Source organism: Musca domestica, unplaced genomic scaffold (genome assembly GCF_030504385.1).
Source record: "Musca domestica strain aabys unplaced genomic scaffold, Musca_domestica.polishedcontigs.V.1.1 17, whole genome shotgun sequence".
NCBI classification, from domain to species: Eukaryota; Metazoa; Arthropoda; class Insecta; order Diptera; family Muscidae; genus Musca; species Musca domestica.
In genome coordinates, this window is record NW_026712230.1 from 7,232,864 (window position 1) to 7,254,274 (window position 21,411).

The 21,411-nt window shown below is 32.7% G+C and overlaps 4 protein-coding genes across 4 annotated transcripts; 2 read left to right on the plus strand and 2 right to left on the minus strand.

Moving 5' to 3' along the window:
* The first annotated feature begins 2,045 nt into the window (after positions 1-2,045).
* Positions 2,046-4,181, plus strand: LOC131801611 (tRNA N(3)-methylcytidine methyltransferase METTL6-like). Its single transcript, XM_059120434.1, has 2 exons — positions 2,046-2,347; positions 2,421-4,181. The coding sequence occupies exons 1-2, from the start codon at positions 2,204-2,206 to the stop codon at positions 3,138-3,140; spliced, it is 864 nt and encodes a 287-aa protein (XP_058976417.1). The 5' UTR covers positions 2,046-2,203; the 3' UTR covers positions 3,141-4,181.
* Positions 4,182-4,190: 9 nt separating this feature from the next.
* Positions 4,191-8,733, minus strand: LOC131801610 (hyccin-like). Its single transcript, XM_059120433.1, has 2 exons — positions 7,770-8,733; positions 4,191-6,318 (listed from the first exon to the last, which is right to left on the minus strand). The coding sequence occupies exons 1-2, from the start codon at positions 8,444-8,446 to the stop codon at positions 5,190-5,192; spliced, it is 1,806 nt and encodes a 601-aa protein (XP_058976416.1). The 5' UTR covers positions 8,447-8,733; the 3' UTR covers positions 4,191-5,189.
* Positions 8,734-16,179: 7,446 nt separating this feature from the next.
* LOC131801613 (GEL complex subunit OPTI) lies at positions 16,180-17,334 on the plus strand. Its single transcript, XM_059120437.1, has 3 exons — positions 16,180-16,434; positions 16,629-16,732; positions 16,793-17,334. The coding sequence occupies exons 1-3, from the start codon at positions 16,321-16,323 to the stop codon at positions 16,986-16,988; spliced, it is 414 nt and encodes a 137-aa protein (XP_058976420.1). The 5' UTR covers positions 16,180-16,320; the 3' UTR covers positions 16,989-17,334.
* Positions 17,335-17,349: 15 nt separating this feature from the next.
* LOC131801612 (probable U2 small nuclear ribonucleoprotein A') lies at positions 17,350-18,318 on the minus strand. The gene has a single exon (XM_059120436.1). It carries the CDS (start codon positions 18,214-18,216, stop codon positions 17,437-17,439), a length of 780 nt encoding a protein of 259 aa, XP_058976419.1. The 5' UTR covers positions 18,217-18,318; the 3' UTR covers positions 17,350-17,436.
* Positions 18,319-21,411: the final 3,093 nt, after the last annotated feature.

The window sequence follows — 21,411 nt, forward strand, 5'->3', positions numbered from 1 at the left end:
ACATAGACGTTGACTATAAGTTTGTAATCTAATTCTGATGATTAGCGTTTACCTACCTTTTTAATGTAATGTGGCGTTTCCACTGCACTTGATTCGCTCTCTATTCGTTGTTTGACCCTTAACTATGAAAAAACTACCTAATTCTTCACACAAAATTTCCTGAGCGAACACTCATATTTGTGCGTTGTTCAAATCAAATCACTCTCAGAACAACGAAAAAATATGTCCCATCCCTAACAAATGAGAGCATTTATCGAAAAAATAAATTATGACATTTAAAAATTAAAAATAGAAAAATTTGATGAAATTTTAAAAATTTTTGGGAAGACTGAAATTTATGAATGAAAACTACAATGTTGAATGGCGTATGTACATTCAAACGAAAGTAAATTTTGTTTTCTCTCTCATTTGAGGTACGCATTTTGTCCACGAGTTAAAATTTCTACAGAAAACTGCAAACAAAATAGTCAATATTTTCAAAATGTTTCTATCGGCAGAAAAAATGTTTGACAAGTGTCTCTTCAGCAGAATTTAAAAATGAAAAAACACAAAAATATGTTCAAAACATCAACATTTACACAAAAAGTTGAAAACGTGAATGAAAATTGTAAAATTAATGATATAATAAATCTTTGGGAGAAAAACAATAATTTCTTCTATTTATATTAGTGAGAATTTCATGTATTTTCGTATAAATTCCCATTAAAATCAACAAACATAAATTTTGAAAAAAGGAATTATTTCACTATGAATTACGAATCGTGCCGTATGAACGGGTTAATTCGTGTACCTAATTCTGAGAGCGAACAACGTTGTTCGGTTTCCAATGGAAACATGCTATAAGCTAGATTGTTTTCTTAATGCAAACATCGATTAGTCGATCTTCAACAACTATTTATTTTTGATATCGTTTAGTCGAAATTTCTTGTTACAGGGGAATCACCGAAAAAGTAGTTCGTGGAAGCAAGGCGTGTCGTTCGTTGCAGAAACTTAATTTTAAGCTTGACAAAGAACATAATTATTTTGACAATGGAAGCAATAAGACAAATGGATAGAAAACTCAAGAGCCTCTGTTCCGACTACGAGAAGGCTGCACGTGCTTTATTGGAGATATCAGCTTCCCAGGAAATGAACCTAAAGACAGTATTCGCCAAAAACACACAATTGAAATTAGATGCCTTTTTTTTGGAGCTAGGTAGGAAAAAGTGTGAAACACAAATTCGACTCCTAGAAGCGAAACCACACAATTGTGGAATTTCTGAATATCAACAGCTTATCGCAATGAATCATCATTATGAAAACTTCGAGCAGTATGCAGAAAAACATGTCGAGGAGATAAAAAGAAAATTATTGATGGAGGGAATTATTACCATTAATGTACTTGGAAATCGATTAAATCCGGGAATTTGAATATATTCGTGGATCTCTATAAAGTTCGTTTTTATTTTAACTGCGTGAATTACTTTCCCCAAATTGCGTTCTTTTTTCGCGTCATTAAATATGTGTTGCAAAATATGTTGGAAAGTTTAAAAAGTAACAAGATTTATTAAAATAAAATAATTTTTCCAAGGAGTAGATATTTTTACTCTGATTAAGCAAGTGTTTTTTTCTTGGGGGACGGAAAAGTTTGGAGTGCCAGTAATATGTTGGTATTCTATTGTCATAGAAACTTTTTTCTAAGTTCTGGAAAAGAGTAAGAATGTGAAAATATTTCCCATTTTTCCTTCATGATGCCGAGAAAAAATCCAAAATTCGTAGATTATTGCAGGCAATCATTTTCATCAGTCTAAAAAGCGAATACTTGATGTTTGCAAACGAAATTTGTTTGATACCGAATGCGAGACTTTTGCCCTTTATTGTCGGTTATCTAAAAGTTGGAAACAATTGGTCTGTTCCAGAACTGCAAGAATGTGAAAGTTTTTACTATGATAACCGATTTTTCCTTTATGATATCGAAAAAATTGCAAACTAGGGGATTCTTGCAGGTACTTGAACAGAGCAAAAAATGAACAACAGAACAATCTCCAATGCTTGCATTATCAAAACAGGATCATATGCCGAAAGACTGGAAACCAAAAACGATAAATTGCCTATTTTCATTACCGATATTTTGTTATTAATTTCGAACAATCGATTAGTCAATAGAGCACATTTGCATCCCTAATGGAAACGTGAACGTGAATTTGTTTGTAAATAGAGTGAAATGGAGGAGAATACAAATGAACAGTTCATTGATGATGTATTTACGTGTGCAGAAAAGTCTCTTACTGATGACGAGAAACAGAAATTGGAAGAGCAGAATAAACGTTTAATACCGGAGTTCAAGGCTCGGCAATTAGAAGCACAGGTAAAAAGCCAGTTATGAATCCTTGATTCAGGTGTAATAACAATAGCTACTGCTGTTTCCATGTTCTCCATAGGCACAAAAACATTGGGACCTCTTCTATAAACGTAATGAAACTAGATTCTTTAAAGATCGTCGATGGACAACGAGAGAATTTCAAGAATTAATTAACGACTATCCCTCCCTGCCATTGGGTGAGGGAAATGAGTGCAGAAAACTATTGGAAGTGGGTTGCGGAGTTGGAAATTTTGTGTTTCCTTTAATGGAAGAACTCGAATCTCTAGGACAGAAAAATAACTATTTTTATGCATGTGATTTTTCTCCCCGGGCCGTGGAATTTGTTCGTTCCAATCCAAAGTACAATGAGGATCGTATTAAAGCCTTTCAATGCGATATAACGACGAATTCAATTCATCAAAATATTCCCCCCGAAAGCATAGATATAATATCAATGATATTTGTTCTGTCTGCTATTTCACCCTGTAAATTCGATGCAGTGATTAAAAATCTTCGCGCTATACTTAAGCCTGGTGGCATTGTACTATTTCGGGATTATGGTCGCTACGACATGGCACAGCTCAGATTTAAGTCTGGACATAAAATTTCCGATAATTTCTACATGCGCCAAGATGGTACTCGAAGTTATTATTTTGCCGAACAGGAATTATCAAATTTATTTAGAGAAAATGGTTTTGAGATAATGGCAAATTCGTACGTACATCGTCGTACACTTAATGTAAAAGAAGGTATCGATGTACCTCGTATTTTTCTACAAGGCAAATTCCGTAAGTTATAGTCGTAAAGACCAAATAAAAAGGCAATAATTGTTTACTTGAATATATAGTTTTCTCTTGACAGTTTATTTTTAGTAGATTATAATTTCCATTTCTTTATTTTATTTTAATTGATAATATGTAACATGATTTGGTGTAATTGTAATTAACATTTCAATAAATACATATATGATTTTCATTATTAGTCGGCTTTAGATTACAGAATAGGTATGTATTGTTATCTATCATATCTGGTCATTTATTATTTTCTTTAATTATGCACACAATTACATAGATATTTTTTATTTATTGTATTCATATTTGTTTTATTCGATTAATGCTCAAAATAATACAAGAACTTGCTAGAGTAAAATTAATTAACAATTCAATTATTCACAAATGTATATTATATAAAATAATGTATTTTTGGACAAATAGAAAAAATAAATGATTTATATGGTTGTTAAAATCATTTCAACAATAGCTACTGCATATAGATGAATGTTTGCAATTAATTCCAGAACTTCTAAATATTTGGTCTTAAATTATCAAAATATCTGAAAAGTTCGTGTGATATCATTGTCCTTTTATAGCCAATAAAAATACTGCATAAAACCAATGCGAAATACTTTTTTGTATTAAATTCATCTGAATTAAATAAGTACAAATCTTCTATTTCCGAAAAGATCGTTTAAACTACTCAAAACTTTTGATAAAAAATATATGCGTAAAAACATGCATTTTGACCTTTCGAAAGAGAACATTTATTTTTATAATTTGCCCAAAAGTTAATATGTATATGTTTGGTTAATGAACGCAACATAGTATTTTTTTTCTTACCAATTTCTAAACAGGGCGTGGACTATATGTTAGTAAGGAGTTTGAGATCTTGGATTCACTTTGTTTTTCAATCTCTTTTCAACATGGAATTGTTTCATTTATAAATTGTAATTGAAACTTATATAAACCAATTTAATAAGGAGAGACATGCCTTTCTGTGGTTATGTGAATGAATAATTTGTTTATTTATCATCATTATTTCCGTTTTAATTTATTTATACATTGATAACGAATTTGTTATAAGTTTAAGAATTACATAAATATATTTATTAATTTTTTAAGTATAAGAACAAGAAAACAAACAATAAAAATATACAATGATTATTAAACGCTTTTCATTTATGTACTTCACAATTTTTACTTAAAATTAAGAGGAAGATAGAATAGAAATTTAGGGAAAGATATAGTACCAGTTTAACCGACAAAGGTACAGTGAGCATTCTAAGAATCTGTTCCGTTATTTTAAAAAATTTTAAAACGTACACATACTAACAAAGAAGTATTTATATTTTTTAAAATATATCATACTCAAAGTATATTTAGTTTTATTGGATGCGGTTTGTGAGTAGTGCCTTGGGAAATTATAAATTTACACCTAAATAACAATTCAATGAAAAAATAGAAAGAAATAAAAACTAAATTACTTTGCAGTTTAGTAATATTAGCACAGAATGTAATGCCAAATACATAAAAGGTGGTGTGATAAAAAAAAAATAAAGAAAAAACACTGTGGAGCGGTGCTTTTCTAACGATAGTCAAATTCTAAAACTGTTGATACGAAATTTACTAAAACAAATGCAAAGTAAAATGATTCATCATTAATTGGCACAATAACAAAAGTATGAAAATAACTACCAATCAAGAAATACTTGTTGCGTTACGAATAATGTGTTATTTATTAAATACACATGTATTTACATTTCATGATGTAAAAGCAGAACTTTTCCCACAACGCTATGACAGATTTCTTTTCCATTGGATGTGCTTTTCATTTTACAAAAGAAATGTGACACACTGCTCCACTTAAAAGCTCTAACATTCAACCATTTGTTATTTTTTTATATTTTAGTGTATTCATCTTTTGCTTTGCTTATTCCTTAACTATAGCACGCATCAATGATGCTTCATTTTATAACATGTTTCTTTATTCTTATGGTTTATCGCTTGGGGGTTTTCTTTGTTGATTGCAATTTAAATAGCCAGTGTCGGCTACTGGAAGCCTTAGAAAGTCACTAATCCATGTTAGTATCACTCGTCGTTTTAGCACCCCCTACAACGGTCGTCGCATTAACAATGGCTGGCATTTCAATACTGGAATCAAAACTTTTTGTCGTTAATAGGTCACTGCTTGTGGTGGTGGTTGTACTATTGTTATTACTATTATTGCCTAATCCTCCTGTGCTACCAACATTGATACCACCAATGCCGCCCACACCACCACTTCCACCCGACATCACACCGACTGCAGTGCCACCATTCAAATCACTGTCAATGCTAAAACTATTACTGCCACTTTCATTGGCCATTAATGATTGCATGGGCAGCATTTCCATGGTGTCTATAGAATCATAGTTTTTAGATTTGGTCGTAGGGCCAGGGCTTTTTTCAAAGTCCATTGCCGTTGAGCCCTCCATTTGCAACTGAAGCAGTGAATTGCGTTGCATATGTTTGTCTAATTTTCGTTGCGGTGGTTTAATATTGTCTGCACTATTTGTCGTTGCACTGCCATTAGTTTGATGAACTGATGATTTCGTGGTATCCTTTTCCTTGTCCTTATCCTTATCTTTATCCTTCTCTTTGTCTTTCGATTTTTTAAAGCCTGCAATTAAAGCCTTGTGAGCCTGAGCCTTAATGCCCTCCATGCTGGGACGTATTATTGAATTTCTTGAGCCCTGCTGACTCGTTGACTCTTTAGCATTTTGCGTTTGTTCGGCAGTTTCCTCCGTGACACTGGCCAATTGTTGTGGCGCCTGAGGCATTGTTAAATCTTGCACCTGAATGGGTATGTCGTCGGGTAACTTTTTCGTACGGAATGATGCATTTGTAATCATTGATTTAGATACAGCGGTGGTAACGGTATTGGTGGATGGTGTTAGAGCTACACTGAGACCCATTGGTCCATCACTGGGCTGTCCCGAAGGATTGGCATGCAGAGAATTGCGAATAGCACTCGTGATCAATATCAATTCCGTATACATTTCAAAACATGCCCGATTATGTATATCTTCCAGAGTCTGGATGGCTACTGTACCAAAGCCGTTAAACATGGCGAAATAAATGGCATGCACTAACTCCACTAGGAATGCTGAGGATAACGGAATGCGTGGTATCATTGATTTGGGCATTAGTGATGGATCGGAGCTTAAATGAGAGACAAGTTTAATTGTTATGATTAGCGTAAATAAAAAATGCAATATATTCATTGTAATAAGCATTGATAATATCATAAAATAAAGGTTGTTTGATTTATCTTTCAAAAACTGCAGCAATTCAATTGCATTTTTTCATATTTAAAACGATAACTTCAATTATTATAATTGTATATCATAAAAATTTAACAATAAATACTTCTAACACATAAACTATAACTAGCTAATCCATTTTCCATGTTCTTCGATTAACAATATTCTAATTTTGAGAGACATTGGAATTGAGATTCAGAAGCACATAAAATTAGTCTGCTGAATTGTTAATGTACTGTAAAAGGAAATGTAAACAAATTAAAAAAACTGATCAAAATATTAATATTGTTAAATATTAGGGCTTCTTTAAGGTATATGCAATATACCTCGGTTCTGCTAAGGCATGTCGTAAGAAAACAACAATTCTATTTTTTATACCCTACACCACAAGGTGGTCAGGGTATTATGTCATTGTGCATTTGTTTGTAACAGGCAAAAGGAGTCGATTCTGAGTCGATTTATGCATGTCCGTCCGTCCGTCTGTCCATGTATTTTTGTAAACAAAGTACGAGTTACATTTATTGCCCGATCCAGATGAAATTTTGCACAGATCATTTGTTTGGCCAAAGGACGAACCCTATTGAAATTGGAGATATCTTCGTCCGATTTGCCTTTTATTGTGCACCAAACGTGTAATATCAGCCCGAATTGTATGGAATTTTGCATATACATGTCAAATTTGATCGAAATCGGTTCAGATATAGCTATAGCTCCCATATATATATTGTTCATCCGATTTGTTATTTTTGTCCACCGCTGCCGTAATATGCACTCTGCAACAACAATATTTGGGGAAATATATCAAATACGGCTCAGAAATATATTTGCCAAATTTTATCGAGATCGGTTCAGATTTGGATATAGTTCTCATATATATTTACCTTAAAATTAATACCACATTCAATCAATCATATAATGACAATGACATTTGTAGTGACAAATATTGCATGATTAGCAGGTGTCTGTAATGTTTGTAAGTATCTTATATGAAGTAATGTTTAAGTGTACATCACGAATATTGTATACTCAAAGTACATTTTACCAGCCAATGAGATGAACTACATATTTTGTTATACAGTTCTTCCTCACTTTTTGAGTATATATATAATTTTGTTGTTTCCTACAGATCATGCGAAAATTCACTTTTTGAAATGGTCATTGAAAATAATAATTTTCAGAACATTTCTAGCTATTGCTTAGATCATTACAATAAATCTCGAGCAGGGCATAGTTTACTCTTTGGCTAAAGGTCACAAACTTAATTAGCAATGAATCAACACGTGATCAAACAACCCTTATTAACAGACTATTTAGTTTAGCTATCTGTTGTTCAACTAATTATTTTCTTACCCATATGAGATCCTGTGAGCATGTGTCATTTTCGAAGTAAAACCTTCGGTGACCAATTGAGAGGCTACCCGACACAAATAAATTAATGCCGATTTTTGCGTTAAACTAACTTGTTGATTGTAGCAAAATAATAATGCCGTCATTATTCTCAGGCGGTTCTGGGCTGTTATTGCTTCAATTCTCGGATGGGGTCCCCATTTTACCTCTCGATTGCAATTCTCCTCCCACCGCCTCAAATCAGTCATTGGCAGATTCTTCTCCTCGTGATATACTGAGGCTTGCGCAAGTATTGGCATACGAAATTGTACTATTCTTGGACTGCCATCGTCTGTGGACACCTCTCCATTGTAAATGCAAATGAGCAGGGTTTCTAGGCTACGTACGCCCTTCTTATCACCACCGGCTACGGCACGCAGGTACGTATAGATTAGAACAGGTATAAATTGAAGGGGAAACTTTTGCAATGTCTTTTCCGTGCTGCGATAGAAGGCCAACAATTGCTGGCATATATCATGGACCAATGATTCGTGGCGCTGACGTTCGTTGAGTATGGTGAATATAACCTCAGCGATTTCCGACTCAGTGTCATGTTCGGCGGCAAACTCTTTGATCTCTTCCGGTTGACCCTGGAAACGTTGAAAATCCGAAAGCCAATCTTGGACTATTGATTCTGCCATTACTCACTCTCCCCTGCCAGAAGACAGCTATGACACTTTGAACGAGGGCAAAAGCAACAAACCAACGTCTCGACAAGTTGCACCAATCGATTATAGAGGCAGCTCGGTTACTGTAATCACAATATTGCACAATATTTCTGTAGAACGACAATTAACAGGAGGAATTCTGCTTTTTCACTCTTAATTAATCACAAGTCTTGTTATAAAAATCTTTGGCTAATCAAAGAAGAAAAATTTAGTTGTTTTGACGTAATGTTGTGTTTTTTTCTTCAAAGTTTTACAATGACAGCAATAACAAGGTGTGTCGCAGCTGTGTCAAATTATTAGTTCTGTGTCACCCTGTTAGTGAAACACCTCTGCTTTTACACTGCGAATTATTTAAATAGTAAAAACAATTGCGTTTAATTCAGCCCAGATTACACATCACATTAGTCAAATTTAAATTGATCTCTTCCAGTACTTATTGCCCATATCCACAAAGATGAGGTTAAAATGCAAAAGGCCTGATAACCTACCATAAGAATGGTTTCAAATACCCTACCAAAGGTTGGGTAAAAATATCATGCCAAAGGTCGGGTTATCGTTGCAATAAGCATTTTAAAAATACCCGAATTCGAATTTTCTGAACAATTCATTTGTTATTGAAAAGAATACGTACACATATAGAAATAAAGTTGACATATTAAACCAAGAAAAAAAAAATAAAACGTATGGTATTATATCCCTACCTTGATTTTATTGTACCATGTGTGTAATTTATATGTGACAATAAGATTTTTTCGATCTTATTTATATAATTTCGAACTTCACAATTTCAAAAAATCCATCCAAGTTGTAGACAATAAGCCACTTGTCCGATAACTGTTAAAATTTTTCCAGTGACAGCTCATTATATTGTTTACAAGCGTACGAAAGCATTTTGTTAAGATTTTTCCAGAAAAAAAGTTATTCATGATGGAATTCAAGCGTGATTTTTTTGTTTTTAATTGGAAAACCACAAGTGGCTATCGTTAGACTACTCCAGCATTTAAATATGAATAAATCTTTTGTGTCTCATACCATCGCTCGTTACCGTGATACTGGTAGCGGAGCCCGACGTCAAGGAAGTGGACGGAAGAAAACAGCAACATCAGCAGAAATGATTCGAAAAGTAAAAATGTGACTTGATCGAAACCCGCGTCGCAGGGGCCGAAAATGGCTCGTGAGCTGATCATATCACAATATTCCATTCGGCAAATATTGAAAAATTAACTCGGTGTAAAGCCATAGAAATTCCATTAAAGCCTTGAACATTCCACCCGCCACCCAAGAATGGTTACAAAAGAGGTTCCTCACTTCATTTCCAGCGCACGATGGCCATTTTGGAAAGCAAGGTTCACACTAAAAAACACCAAAGTGTCGATTACCTCAGGCCAGCGAATGGGCCAAAATTCCGCAGAGCAACATTCGGGCAGCGTGTGACGGTTTCGTTGTCCGTTTGAAGGCCAAAGTTGACCAATCCGAAAAATCTTAACTTATTCTAAAATTTGATGCTATTTCCGGCATTTTTGCTTTCATTCAATAAAATTAAAAAAATAAGTTTTTTATCTCACCCTTCAAGTCGGTTGCCTTAATTCCACCTTAGTAATAAAAACATTCCGCTTTTTGCAGAGGTAGGTATTTTAATGATACATGACTGAATTCAAGGTAAAAAAAATCAGGTAGATGCATCAAGTGATATGTCGAAATTTTGAAAATATTTGTTTAAAAATAAGTAGACTTTTATATGTTTGCTTACATATATTTATTATTTTTATTATGGTTGAATTGTAATTCCCGGAAGGTATTTTTTCTTGGGCGCACATGGGTACTCGGACTCAAATAAACAAATATGGGCAACATAGGCATCAATTGGAATCTAATGGAGGATGATATAATTAAATCAAACATATTGTAGCATTTTAGAAAGGTTCGAGTTTGTTAAAATTTGGTGTAGGTACATTTTTTATAAAACCCCACAACTTTGATGTATCCCCCTAAACCAAATTACACCCATATTGTATATATAAGTTTAGTTGACCGGGACTAACCAGGGTCATGAACTTCAACTTTCAAATCAAATATCCGGGTACCAGGGACTGTCCCCCGAAATTGGGATTCAAAAACCTACCCGGGAAAAAGCTTTTATTAGAGCTATGGTTTTCAGAATGCTAATGTTCTCTCACAAGACAAATAGAATATTTTTATACCCTCCACCATACTATGGAGGGTATATTAATTTTGTCATTTCGTTTGTAACTTCTCGAAATACTCATGTCAGACCCAACAAAGTATATATATTCTTGATCAGCGTAAAATTCTAAGACGAAGTCCGTCTGTCTGTTATAATCACGCTATCTTTCGAACAAATTAAGATAGAAGGCTAACATTTTGCACATATGTATATTTTGCCAGTAGGCAGGTTAGGTTCGTAAATGGGCCATGTAGGTCCAAGTTATCATATAGCCCCCATATAACGGTACCTCCCGATATTCGGTATTTTAATGATTTTAACGACATTATTCACCGGAATTGTTTCAAATTTGGCATTTGAAGTTCGTAATAGATACTACAGCCTAAGACAGAAAATTATCTGTGCAGGTCCACGCCTTCATAACGGTACCCCCCGATATTCGGTATTTTGATGATTTTAGCGGCATTATTTAACGGAATCGTTCCAAATTTGGTATTTGAACTTGCCTATGCAGGTCCACGTCGTCGTATAAGCATTCGGTATTTTTAAGATTTTAACGATTTGTTTTTTGGATATTGCCAAATGGTGGAGGGTATTAAAAGTTCGGCCCGACTGAACTTACTGCTTTTTTACTTGTTATACCTTGTTATTCATTAAAAAAATCTACTTGAGATAAATTTGCAAATTCATTTTATTTGATATGAAAAACGCAACAGAACTCAAAACAAAAATATCATTGCGAAAAGAAAAATAAACAAACTTCGAATATAAATCCTTAAATATTCATATTTAAATATTCCAATTAAATATGTGTTCAAAAGCACCTACGCTCTCCATAATCATTTTCTTTTTAAGATCCTCGAAATATTTCCGTGCATAATCACAAAAGTTTTCGTAATGATGAGTCATTTCGACAAGTTTTTGATATTGATGAACCCCAGAATTGTATGGTCTTGCCTCTATGAGCCGAATTTGTACTTCGGTCTTCTTCCTGGATATCTCCAACAAAAAAGCCTCCAAAATCCATGCTTGGTTTCTCGAAAACAGCTGCTTTAGCTTCAACTCGGGACAATTAGGATCTTCTAAATATATTTCTAATAACTCATGTACAGCCTTCTCGTATTCAGCGCAAAGTTTTTTGAGTTTTCTATCCATTTGTCTTATGGACTCCATTGTCAATAGAATTTAATTCTTCTTTTAAATAAAAATCAAATGTCTGCAACAGACGCTCTATTTCTTTGTGATTCGGTAATTCCCAAGATAAAATTGGCACCACTCTCTTCTAATCGAAATTAAATATTTGTAGAAAAATCGACTAATCGATTTTTAAAGTAAAAGTTTCATTTTATTCGTACATTTTACATTAATCAGGTATCAATTTGTTTTAAAAACAAATCCCGGACGAATAATTGCCCTGTTACTACAAGCAAAATACGTTATCGCAGTAAAAACTTTTATGATATGTTCTCATTGCACTTTCAGTCCAGTTGTTCGCTCTCGATTCGTAATTCATGTTAAAATAATTCCTATTTTAAAAAATTTTGTTTGTTGATTTTAATGAAAGTTTATACGAAAATACATGAAATTCTCACTAATATGAATAGAAGAAATTATTGTTTTTCTCCCAAAGATTTATTATATAATTAATTTTACAATTTTCATTGATTTTTTCAACTTTTTGTGTAAATTTTGACATTTTGAACGTATTTTTGTATTTTTTTAGTTTTAAATTCCGCTGGAGAGACACTTGTCAAATATTTTTTCTGTCGATACAAACATTTTGAAAATATTGCCTCTTTGGAAATTTCAACTCGTGGACAAAATGCCCACCTCGGATGGGAGAGAAAACAAAATTTACAGTTGATTGAATGTACATACTCCATCCAACATTGTAGAAAAAAATAAATTTATTTTTTCAATTTCTTGTACGTTGCAGTTTAGAGTTCGTTATTCAAAAAAAAAAAAAAAAAAAATAATAATAATAATAATAATAATAATATTAATAATAATAAATAAATAAATAAAAAAAATTTTATTCATCATTTTGAACACCCTAAAATAAATTGGCAGTTCATTGAACAGCAACTTTTTTGATGCGCTTGCATGTATTATTTTACCGCGCATGGTACAAGCAAGAGATTTACATTTGGTCTGTTCCACAACTGCAAGAAGGTAAACGTTTTTACTACCTTAACCGATTCTTCCTCTATGATATCGAAGAAAACTAGTAGATTTTTGCAGGTACTGGAACAGAGCAATTATTGCAATTCTGGAATAGAATAGCATGAATATGTACAAATCAAGGCCCATTGCCTTAAAAACAGCTGTTGTACTTCTTTGAACTGTCAACATTTCTTCTGAAGCGGATAATAATTCGCCTTTTTTATCTTTTTTGTGACGAATTTGTAAACATCTACGAGAAAAAAACAAAGTAAAACATACGAAACAAGGCACACGAGCATAGTATTAAAATTATACAGAAGGCAAGACGTTTCAATGAACATATTTTGGCAAATTGTGCTCCTTTTTGACCTTGCGTCTTCGTACTTTGGAATGGAGGAAAAATCGGATTTGCAGTCAAGCAGCCAGAATAGAATTAGGTGTGTCTGGTTACCGTAAAATTTTTAACAACTGTTACTTTTAACACAAAAGTTCTGCAAAATAGAGTTACTCGAGAGAGGAATTCTTTCACTAAGTGTCTGCAAATTCTTCCTGGACAAATTTCTTCTTGCAATCATTTGCAAGAATCATTCAATCATTCTTCTTCTTCCGAAGCACATTTAAAACGTATTTATTTTTATTTATTTTCAATTTGAGTGTACTTCATTTTTTTTATTCCTTCGTTTTTCATAAATCAGCTGAGAATAAAAGATAATAAAACTCTCAGAAAGAAATTACTAGACAATTACTTCCGGAAAATAATCAGACAGGCCTATTGTATAATGACAGCTTTTCATTTTTCGGCGAATTCCAAATATAAACAAATGTATTTTGACAGAATGGGTGAAATCAGCTGCGCTAATCGGAAGACCTATTTAATGGGCCTTGGTACAAATTTTTCACAGAAAACGCACAGAACTAAAAAAAAAATAAATTCGTTTGGTACATGGTAGAAATACCAGGTAACAACATAGGCGAAAATTACAACAAAGCAACTTTTGTCGGAACTTGATATGTCGAAATTGTAAGCAAGACGAATTTACTTGACATATAAAATTTGAGGCAAATTGTTTTGCACCAATCAGAAAATTTCATTTTGAAGCATTGAATTATTTTTATTTACATTTAAAAAATATATATTTTACAAGGAAATTTTGTGAAAAAGTCGAAGACTCGAAATAAGACAAGAAACCAAGAAACAACCACCAAAATGAGGATAATTTACAAAGGCTGCTGCTCCAAACAATGAATTTTGCCGTGGAATTCTAAAAATGTAGATTCCTTCAACACATCAAATCCTCAAATTTTAAAGAAAATTACCGGCTCTTAAATCGTGGATATTTGAAGAACATTCCGGGTCTCAGTCGTGGCTATATCTCGAAAGCATATTTGCGGATCTCAAATGGTGGATTTATTGATTTATTTCAGACCTAAAAATGTTTATTTTTGAAATGAGACCAATTGTTTATCTTGAAGTCCTAAAGGAATCGTCCATCAATAAAAGTCCAAGTTTTAAGGAGCTTCAGTCGGAGCTTCGTCAGAAATATATAATCAGAATTTGATCACTTATTTATGTTTACTTTATTTGAAGGACGTATCATAATTGTTTATCTCGAAGGCCTAAAGGAATAGTCCATCAATAAAAGTCCAAGTTTAAAGAAAAATAAGTTCAGTCGGAGCTTCGACATAAATATATCCTCAGAATTTGGCCACTTATTTATCTTTACTTTATTTCAGGAACGTATTATAAAGATTAAATAATTTCAACATTTCACTAAATCTAGTGTTATTACTTTGAAGAGAACTGGGAATTATATCACATTTTATGAGAATAGTCATTATTAAATATTTTGTAGGATAGGTACCAGATCTATTGTTCAAATATGATCTACCTATCCAATCAATTCACGGATATAACTGTATCCACAAGCCCACAAAATAACACACATCTATATTATAAAGAAAACAATAATAATTAAAGCATGAAAAAAATATGGGGTGATTGTATTGACAACCTCCCTATAAAAATATTAGTATATAAGATATGAAACCTTATTTTTATTTTCATTAAATATATGAAAGATTCAATAAATTAAACAATTAAAAAATATGATCTCATGAAGATATTATGAAAGAACATAGACTATTGTCTGGGTGATTAATTTACCCTTTGAGGGATAGAGGGATGAGGGATAGGGCTACCTTGTAATTCTACCATGGTTTGGTAGTTATGAACCACTTTGATTTCTGCTTTGTAATTTTATTCGATACCATAAATCAGGGCTAGGCAGAAAATTCAAAATTATTTATTTTTATATCTGTTTTCGTATTTTTTAAAGATTTTTCGAGACATGGATTTCTTAAAGAAGAGCATTTGATACGTGGATTTCTTAAAGAATATTTTTTGAAGAGTCTTCGGGACGTGGATTGTTAAGAATATTATTTGAAAAGCCTTCAAGACGTAAAATTTTAAAAAACATTAGCCGATGGGATGTTTAGAACCTTTCTCATTCATTATCGATATTAAACTAATTTTTTTGGGGAGAACAAACATTTATTTCTAACGGTGTATTCATAAAAATATCCGGCAGCAACTTCCTCATCGACTTCTTGAATAAAGCAAAATATTCTATCAAAACAACTTTGACAGAAATTTCAAAACAATTTATTTATTACAAGTGTGTTGGTGAACACACAGACATCCCATGGGATACCCTTTGTCTACCCCTGCATACATATCATGGTAGAAGAATATAGGTAGACGCGTCGACACAGCTGCTGGGACAATGAACTGTCAAACCAATTTTGGAACTGAAAATGTTGAATGAAAAGTTATTTAAATTTGTAAAAATTGTTGAAAGCGCGAATTATAATAGCCTCCGAATGACGTAGTATAAGAAAACATATAAAATTCTACATATATTTGAAAAAACATTTACATTTTTTTGACATATCAATGCTCCCAAGCGTTGATGCATCTACCTGTATTCTTCTGCCATGATACACATACAAAAAATATTTTGTCTGTTTCAGATCTGTTTTTACTACGATAAACGATTTTCCCTTTATGATATCGAAAAAAATCGCAAAATTTGTAGATTTTTGCAGGTTCTGGAACAGCCCTATTGTGTTCAGGTTATTGCTATGTCTTAGCTTGAAAATTATTGTACCACTCTTTAAATGACTTTTAGTTGGCTACAACAGGCAGCTCGTGTCAACTCTGTGAAGGCGCTTTTAGATGAAATTTTACAATATATATGTAAAACATTTGCATGTCAAATACATGTTGTGTGGCCAGCTAGTTTAATTCTTTTAAATATGTAATGGCAACACTGACAATACCGCCGGTAACTATTTAATTTGATCGGCATAGATTCTTAATCACACGTCGAGATTTTCGTTGTCGGTGCTGCGTTCTTTTCCTTTTCTAATACAGTGAAATTGCATTTAACATCAATTTGTGACTTTTATTTTCTTTTTTAAGTTTATAAGTTGAATTGAAATGGCCACAAGAACAAATACAATACAGCACAATTCAAGTGGCAGTTCCAAATCTTCATCTCTGAAGGAGATTTGCAATCGTGCGTTGACAGCAAAATCAGAGTGGCTAGATAAGGTATGCGAGAAAGGGCTGATGACAAAATGTTGAAGGGGGATGCGGGTCCAACGTGAATTATTTTAACAAGTTGAATGTTTAATTCAGCTGTTAATTAGGTCGATATTTATATTAACAAAAGCATTAAGGCGACAAATGAAAACTGAACACTTCTATATAAAATAAAGTAAAACTATTTAATTTCTTATTTTCAGGATGAATTCTTAGATGTTATTTACTGGTCCCGCCAAGTCCTTGGTATTATTTTAGGCATTGTTTGGGGTATTGTTCCACTGAAAGGCTTTCTGGGACTTGTTCTGTAAGTTTTAAGATGTAAAAGTCAAATACGTTCATGAAATAAAAGTATTTTTCATTGCAGATTTGCTGGTATAAGTTGTGGCCTAGTTTATGTTTATGCCATAAATTTCCAATCAATCGACGAAGAGGCTTATGGTGGCGCTTGGGAATTGATTAAAGAAGGCTTTATGACATCATTTGCGGGATTTTTGGTAACATGGATTATTTTCTACACCGGATTACACTACGATTCCATAATGGAAGCGAAAGGACTTTGAGACATCTGAATATTTACTTTATAGACGAAAATTTGTAGTTAATTAAATTGTTTAGTTACTCATTTATAAAAGTCAAGCCAAACCGATTCGTTCCATGTCATTGGCAAATTTGTGTGTGTTCGAAAGCAATATGTTATATATAAATGTAAACTTGAAAATATTTATAAACTCGGGTTTTTGAATGCATGGTGATTAGCCAAGATTCAGCCAAAAAGCCTTGCTTTGTTACGATTTAATGATTCCTTTTGTGTAATGAATACATATTTCCCTTGTTCAAGTCATTTTGAATACAAACTTTTTTCTGTGAAAAAGAATAAAGCCAATCGATTACCAAAACAAAAATAAATACATTTCTTTAAAGTTTCTTCTTACAAATTTCAAAATTTTGTATTTATAATTAAAACTTACGAGGGATACAATTTGTTACAGTAGAAAATAAGGTTTATGACTAATGTTCCATGGCAACATCTGAACCGCCTCCTCCATTGGTCGTTGCTCCATTTTGTTCTAGGACAAAATTATCGGGAATTTGACCACTTTGTAATATCTGTGATAGTCTCTCAACCTCAGCTAGGGAACTGGCGCGTTTGATTGCCTCTCTAATGCGTCGAATATCTTCTGGGTTGGCAAATCGTCCGCCACCAGCTTTAGCAGCAGATCCATCAGCCAATGCAGCAGCAGCTGCGCTCTGTTTTGATTTCTTCGCCACTTCCTTCAGTAGTTCTTTTCCCTGTTTTGAACGGAAAAATTCAATAGCGGCCTTACGATCTTTTTGCTTAATTTTTCTGAAGTCCAAGAGTCTTAAATGTGGAAACTTGTATGCCATATATTCTCTGTAGTACGGTTTCGTGGAGACGGGGTTCATAAGAAGACAAATTGTTTCTAAATGCTGGAGCTGAGATAGGGGTTCCAAGTCACCCAATTCTTGCAGGTTGTTGCCACTCAATATTAGGGAATTTAGGTTAGGCACACATTCATGTAAGTCATCACCTATCCGAAGAATGCGATTGTTGTTGAGAAGTAAACACTTCAGACGTGATAAATAAGGCAATCCGTCTAATTTCCTGAGATCGTTGTCGGATAAGTCTATGGTGTCAAACTGGTCTAGCGTTGCGCCCAAATTTTCTATTTGTGGTATTTTGTATCCACGCAAATCTAGTTCCCGCTCCCGGCAGGGATTGATGAATTGCATAGATTGATTTATTAATTCAGGCGTTAATTTTACCATCTTAGTTAAACTTTTGATAATCAATATGAAAATGATATTTTAGCCTAAAACAGCGTTTGTCGTACTCTTCTTCTTACGATGAATAAACGTCGAGTTCTGATGATTGATAACAAAGTATGACCGGTAGTAATGCCAATTTCTTTCTGTGAAAAATCGCTACAATTCTCCTTATACACTGGAATAGCATATTTATACAGGTAACATCAAGTGTCTTGTTGGAAACAATTATGGAAAATAAAACAAAGGCTGCTCCAAAAACAATATGTAAAAGAGAAAAATATAATATACGCTTCAATCAATTATATTTAACTTACCAACTCTATTCCTAGTTACTAAGGAAACAAATAAAAATAATTTAGACTATACCCTCATATCATGATTAACGAAATTATCTCGATACAAATTAAAATCAACTCAAAAATAGCATTTGTTTTAAATCCAATATTAAATCGAAATATTTCGAATATATTTTGAAAATGGGCAACAGTGTTCGTGTATCGTTAACTTAATTTTAAAATAGCTGTTAACAGAAACAAACGAATACAAACGCAAGCTTTGGAATAAGTAAAAACCTGTTTAAAAATAAATAATATGATGCAGAAGCGAGAGAAAACGTTTCTAGAGTTAAATATATATTGTAAACTATATAGTTGATAAAAATTTGCCTGCACATTCTTCACATTAAACGAAAACAAACTCCTAAACTCTGCCAGACATTCATACTTCGGTTGGTCATATTTAGTTTTTTTATTATAATCAAGATTTTCAACAATTTGTTCTTCTTATTCTTCGATCGCAACATTGGCAAAAAATTTGAGTTAAAGCATTACTTCTTTCCATTTTTAATTTTCAAACAATTATTTTTGCGAATTCTTTAGAAAGCAAAAAGTGTATGTGTATACGTATTAAAATAGTCTAAACACGTATGGTTTCAACGTTTGATTTGGAAATATAGTCGATTTAAAATGACTAGTCTAAATGGGCTGTAACGCAACCATGGTAGAAGAATACAGGTAGATGCATCAGCGCTTGGGAAAATTGATATGTCAAAAATTTTGTTTTTGTTTCTTAAAAAATAAGTAGATTTTAATATGTTTTCTTATACGACACAAATCGTGGGTTGTTATGATATTTATTTTCCAACATTCAATAATTTTTCATTCAAAATGTTAAATTCCAAATTTGGTTTGACAGATCATTGTCCTACCAGTTGTGTCGATGCGACTACCTTTATTCTTCTACCATGAACACAACGTTATTTTCATGGTAAACGAATATATGTAGAGGCATCAACGCTTGGAAAAATGGATATGTCAAAAATTTTTAAATGTTTTTTTTTTTTTTTTCAAAATTAAGTATATTTGCACAAGTTTTCTTATACGACGCCAATCGGAGGTCATTATAATATGCTTTTACAAATTTAAATAAGTTTTCATTCAACATTATCCGTTCTATAATTGGTTAGACAGTTCTTTGTCCCAGCAGCTGTGTCGACGCGACTACCTGTATTCTTCTACCATGGTTCTTCTTCATTTCAGACATATGTTACCAAATAATACAACGTTGAATGTTAATCTTAAAAATAATTAAATTATTGCCTAACAGCAGATGTTACAGGATATTTCTTACCTCTGTCAAACCAATTTTGGAATTGAAAATGTTGAATGAAAAATTATTTAAATTTGTAAATATTGTTGAAAAACGCGTATTTTAATAACCTCCGAATGACGTCGTATAAGAAAAAATATAAAAATCTACTTATATTTGAAAATAAATTAATTTTTTTTGACATATCAATGTTCGCAAGCATGCATCTACCTGTATACTTCTACTATGGATCTTAAGGCATAAGTACATAAAAAGCTTGAAGTCATGGCTAGGCACATGGTAGAAAAATACAGGTTGATGCATCAACGCTTAGGAACATTGATATGTCAAAATTTTTTAAATATTTCTGCAAAAATAAGTAAATTTGTCTATGTTTTACCGCACAACGCCGATCGGAGGTTGTTATAATATGCATTTTTTAATAATTTTTACAAATTAGAATAATTTTTCATTCAAAAATTTCGATTCCAAAATTGGTTTGACAGTTCATTGTCCCAGCAGCTGTGTCGAAGCGTCTACCTATATTCTTCTACCATGGCTAGGCATATTTATGTCAAATTATAAAGGAAAACGACGGCAGGATTTTAGTGCGGCTCTGTAATCCCTTTATGAAATTTCACAAAATATGCATGGTAGAAGAATACAGGTAGGTGCATCAACGCTTGGAAACATTGATGTGTCAAAAATATTTAAATATTTCTTCATGAATAAGTATATTTATATATTTTTTCCTACAGGACGCCAATCAGAAGTTGTTATAATATGCACTTTTTAACAATTTTTACAAATTTCCATTTTAAAATTGGTTTGACAGTTCATTGTCCCAGCAGCTGTGTCGAAGCGTCTACCTATATTCTTCTACCATGAAAATATGCCTAGCCATGACTTCAAGCTTCTTATGTACTTGTACCTTTACTAAGTAATTTTTCCGGTAACTCAGGAATAGCATTCTTTTTCCGCTTTATCTGGCGTTTATACAATACAAATTGTCTTAAATCCGAACTGTATTTTACTACCGCATACAAACTGAACCGGTTTCATTCAACTCTGTCTAGCTTTTTTAAAGACAGTCAATGCTAGACTAGAAATAAATTTTATTTGATGAAAATAAATCTTCAAAGAATTTTACTATTATTATTGCCTTTGTCTGGACGCCTACTTTGACAAACAATATATGAACCATGACTCAATAATAAAGGTTGCTCAAGAAACTAGAAAAATGCAACTCTGTAATGGAGTATTATAGTGTCAAATGCAACTGCTGGTTTTGTTTATTTTTTTACAAAATATTTATATTGGGGAAAACCCGCGGAGGGGGGTTTCCACAGGATTAAATCTAAAATAGTAGGACAATACAGTTATTTTCCAAAATTGTAAAATGTGTTGCCCATTAACGTCGAAAATATGCATTTATTTTGCAGACGAATTTCAAATATTTTCAAATTGTTGTATTTTTTTATTCAAAACAGCCGAATTTCAAAAATGTTCAAATTGTGGAATTTTTTATTCAAAACAATACACAGAATAAGGGCACTAAAAGAAAAAAATGTATTTAGGGGGTAGCTTTGTTCTACCTTTTGTAATTAT

What these genes read in the sequence shown, in the direction of transcription:
- LOC131801611 (XM_059120434.1), top strand. Translation starts at nt 2,204, where the DNA reads ATGGAGGAGAATACAAATGAACAGTTCATTGATGATGTATTTACGTGT. An exon ending in CTCGGCAATTAGAAGCACAG is followed by an intron (nt 2,348 to 2,420) that starts GTAAAAAGCCAG and finishes TGTTCTCCATAG; the next exon opens with GCACAAAAACATTGGGACCT.
- LOC131801610 (XM_059120433.1), bottom strand. Translation starts at nt 8,446, where the DNA reads ATGGCAGAATCAATAGTCCAAGATTGGCTTTCGGATTTTCAACGTTTC. An exon ending in GCTCACAGGATCTCATATGG is followed by an intron (nt 6,319 to 7,769) that starts GTAAGAAAATAA and finishes CTCTCATTTAAG; the next exon opens with CTCCGATCCATCACTAATGC.
- LOC131801613 (XM_059120437.1), top strand. Translation starts at nt 16,321, where the DNA reads ATGGCCACAAGAACAAATACAATACAGCACAATTCAAGTGGCAGTTCC. An exon ending in AATCAGAGTGGCTAGATAAG is followed by an intron (nt 16,435 to 16,628) that starts GTATGCGAGAAA and finishes TCTTATTTTCAG; the next exon opens with GATGAATTCTTAGATGTTAT. An exon ending in GGCTTTCTGGGACTTGTTCT is followed by an intron (nt 16,733 to 16,792) that starts GTAAGTTTTAAG and finishes TTTTCATTGCAG; the next exon opens with ATTTGCTGGTATAAGTTGTG.
- LOC131801612 (XM_059120436.1), bottom strand. Translation starts at nt 18,216, where the DNA reads ATGGTAAAATTAACGCCTGAATTAATAAATCAATCTATGCAATTCATC.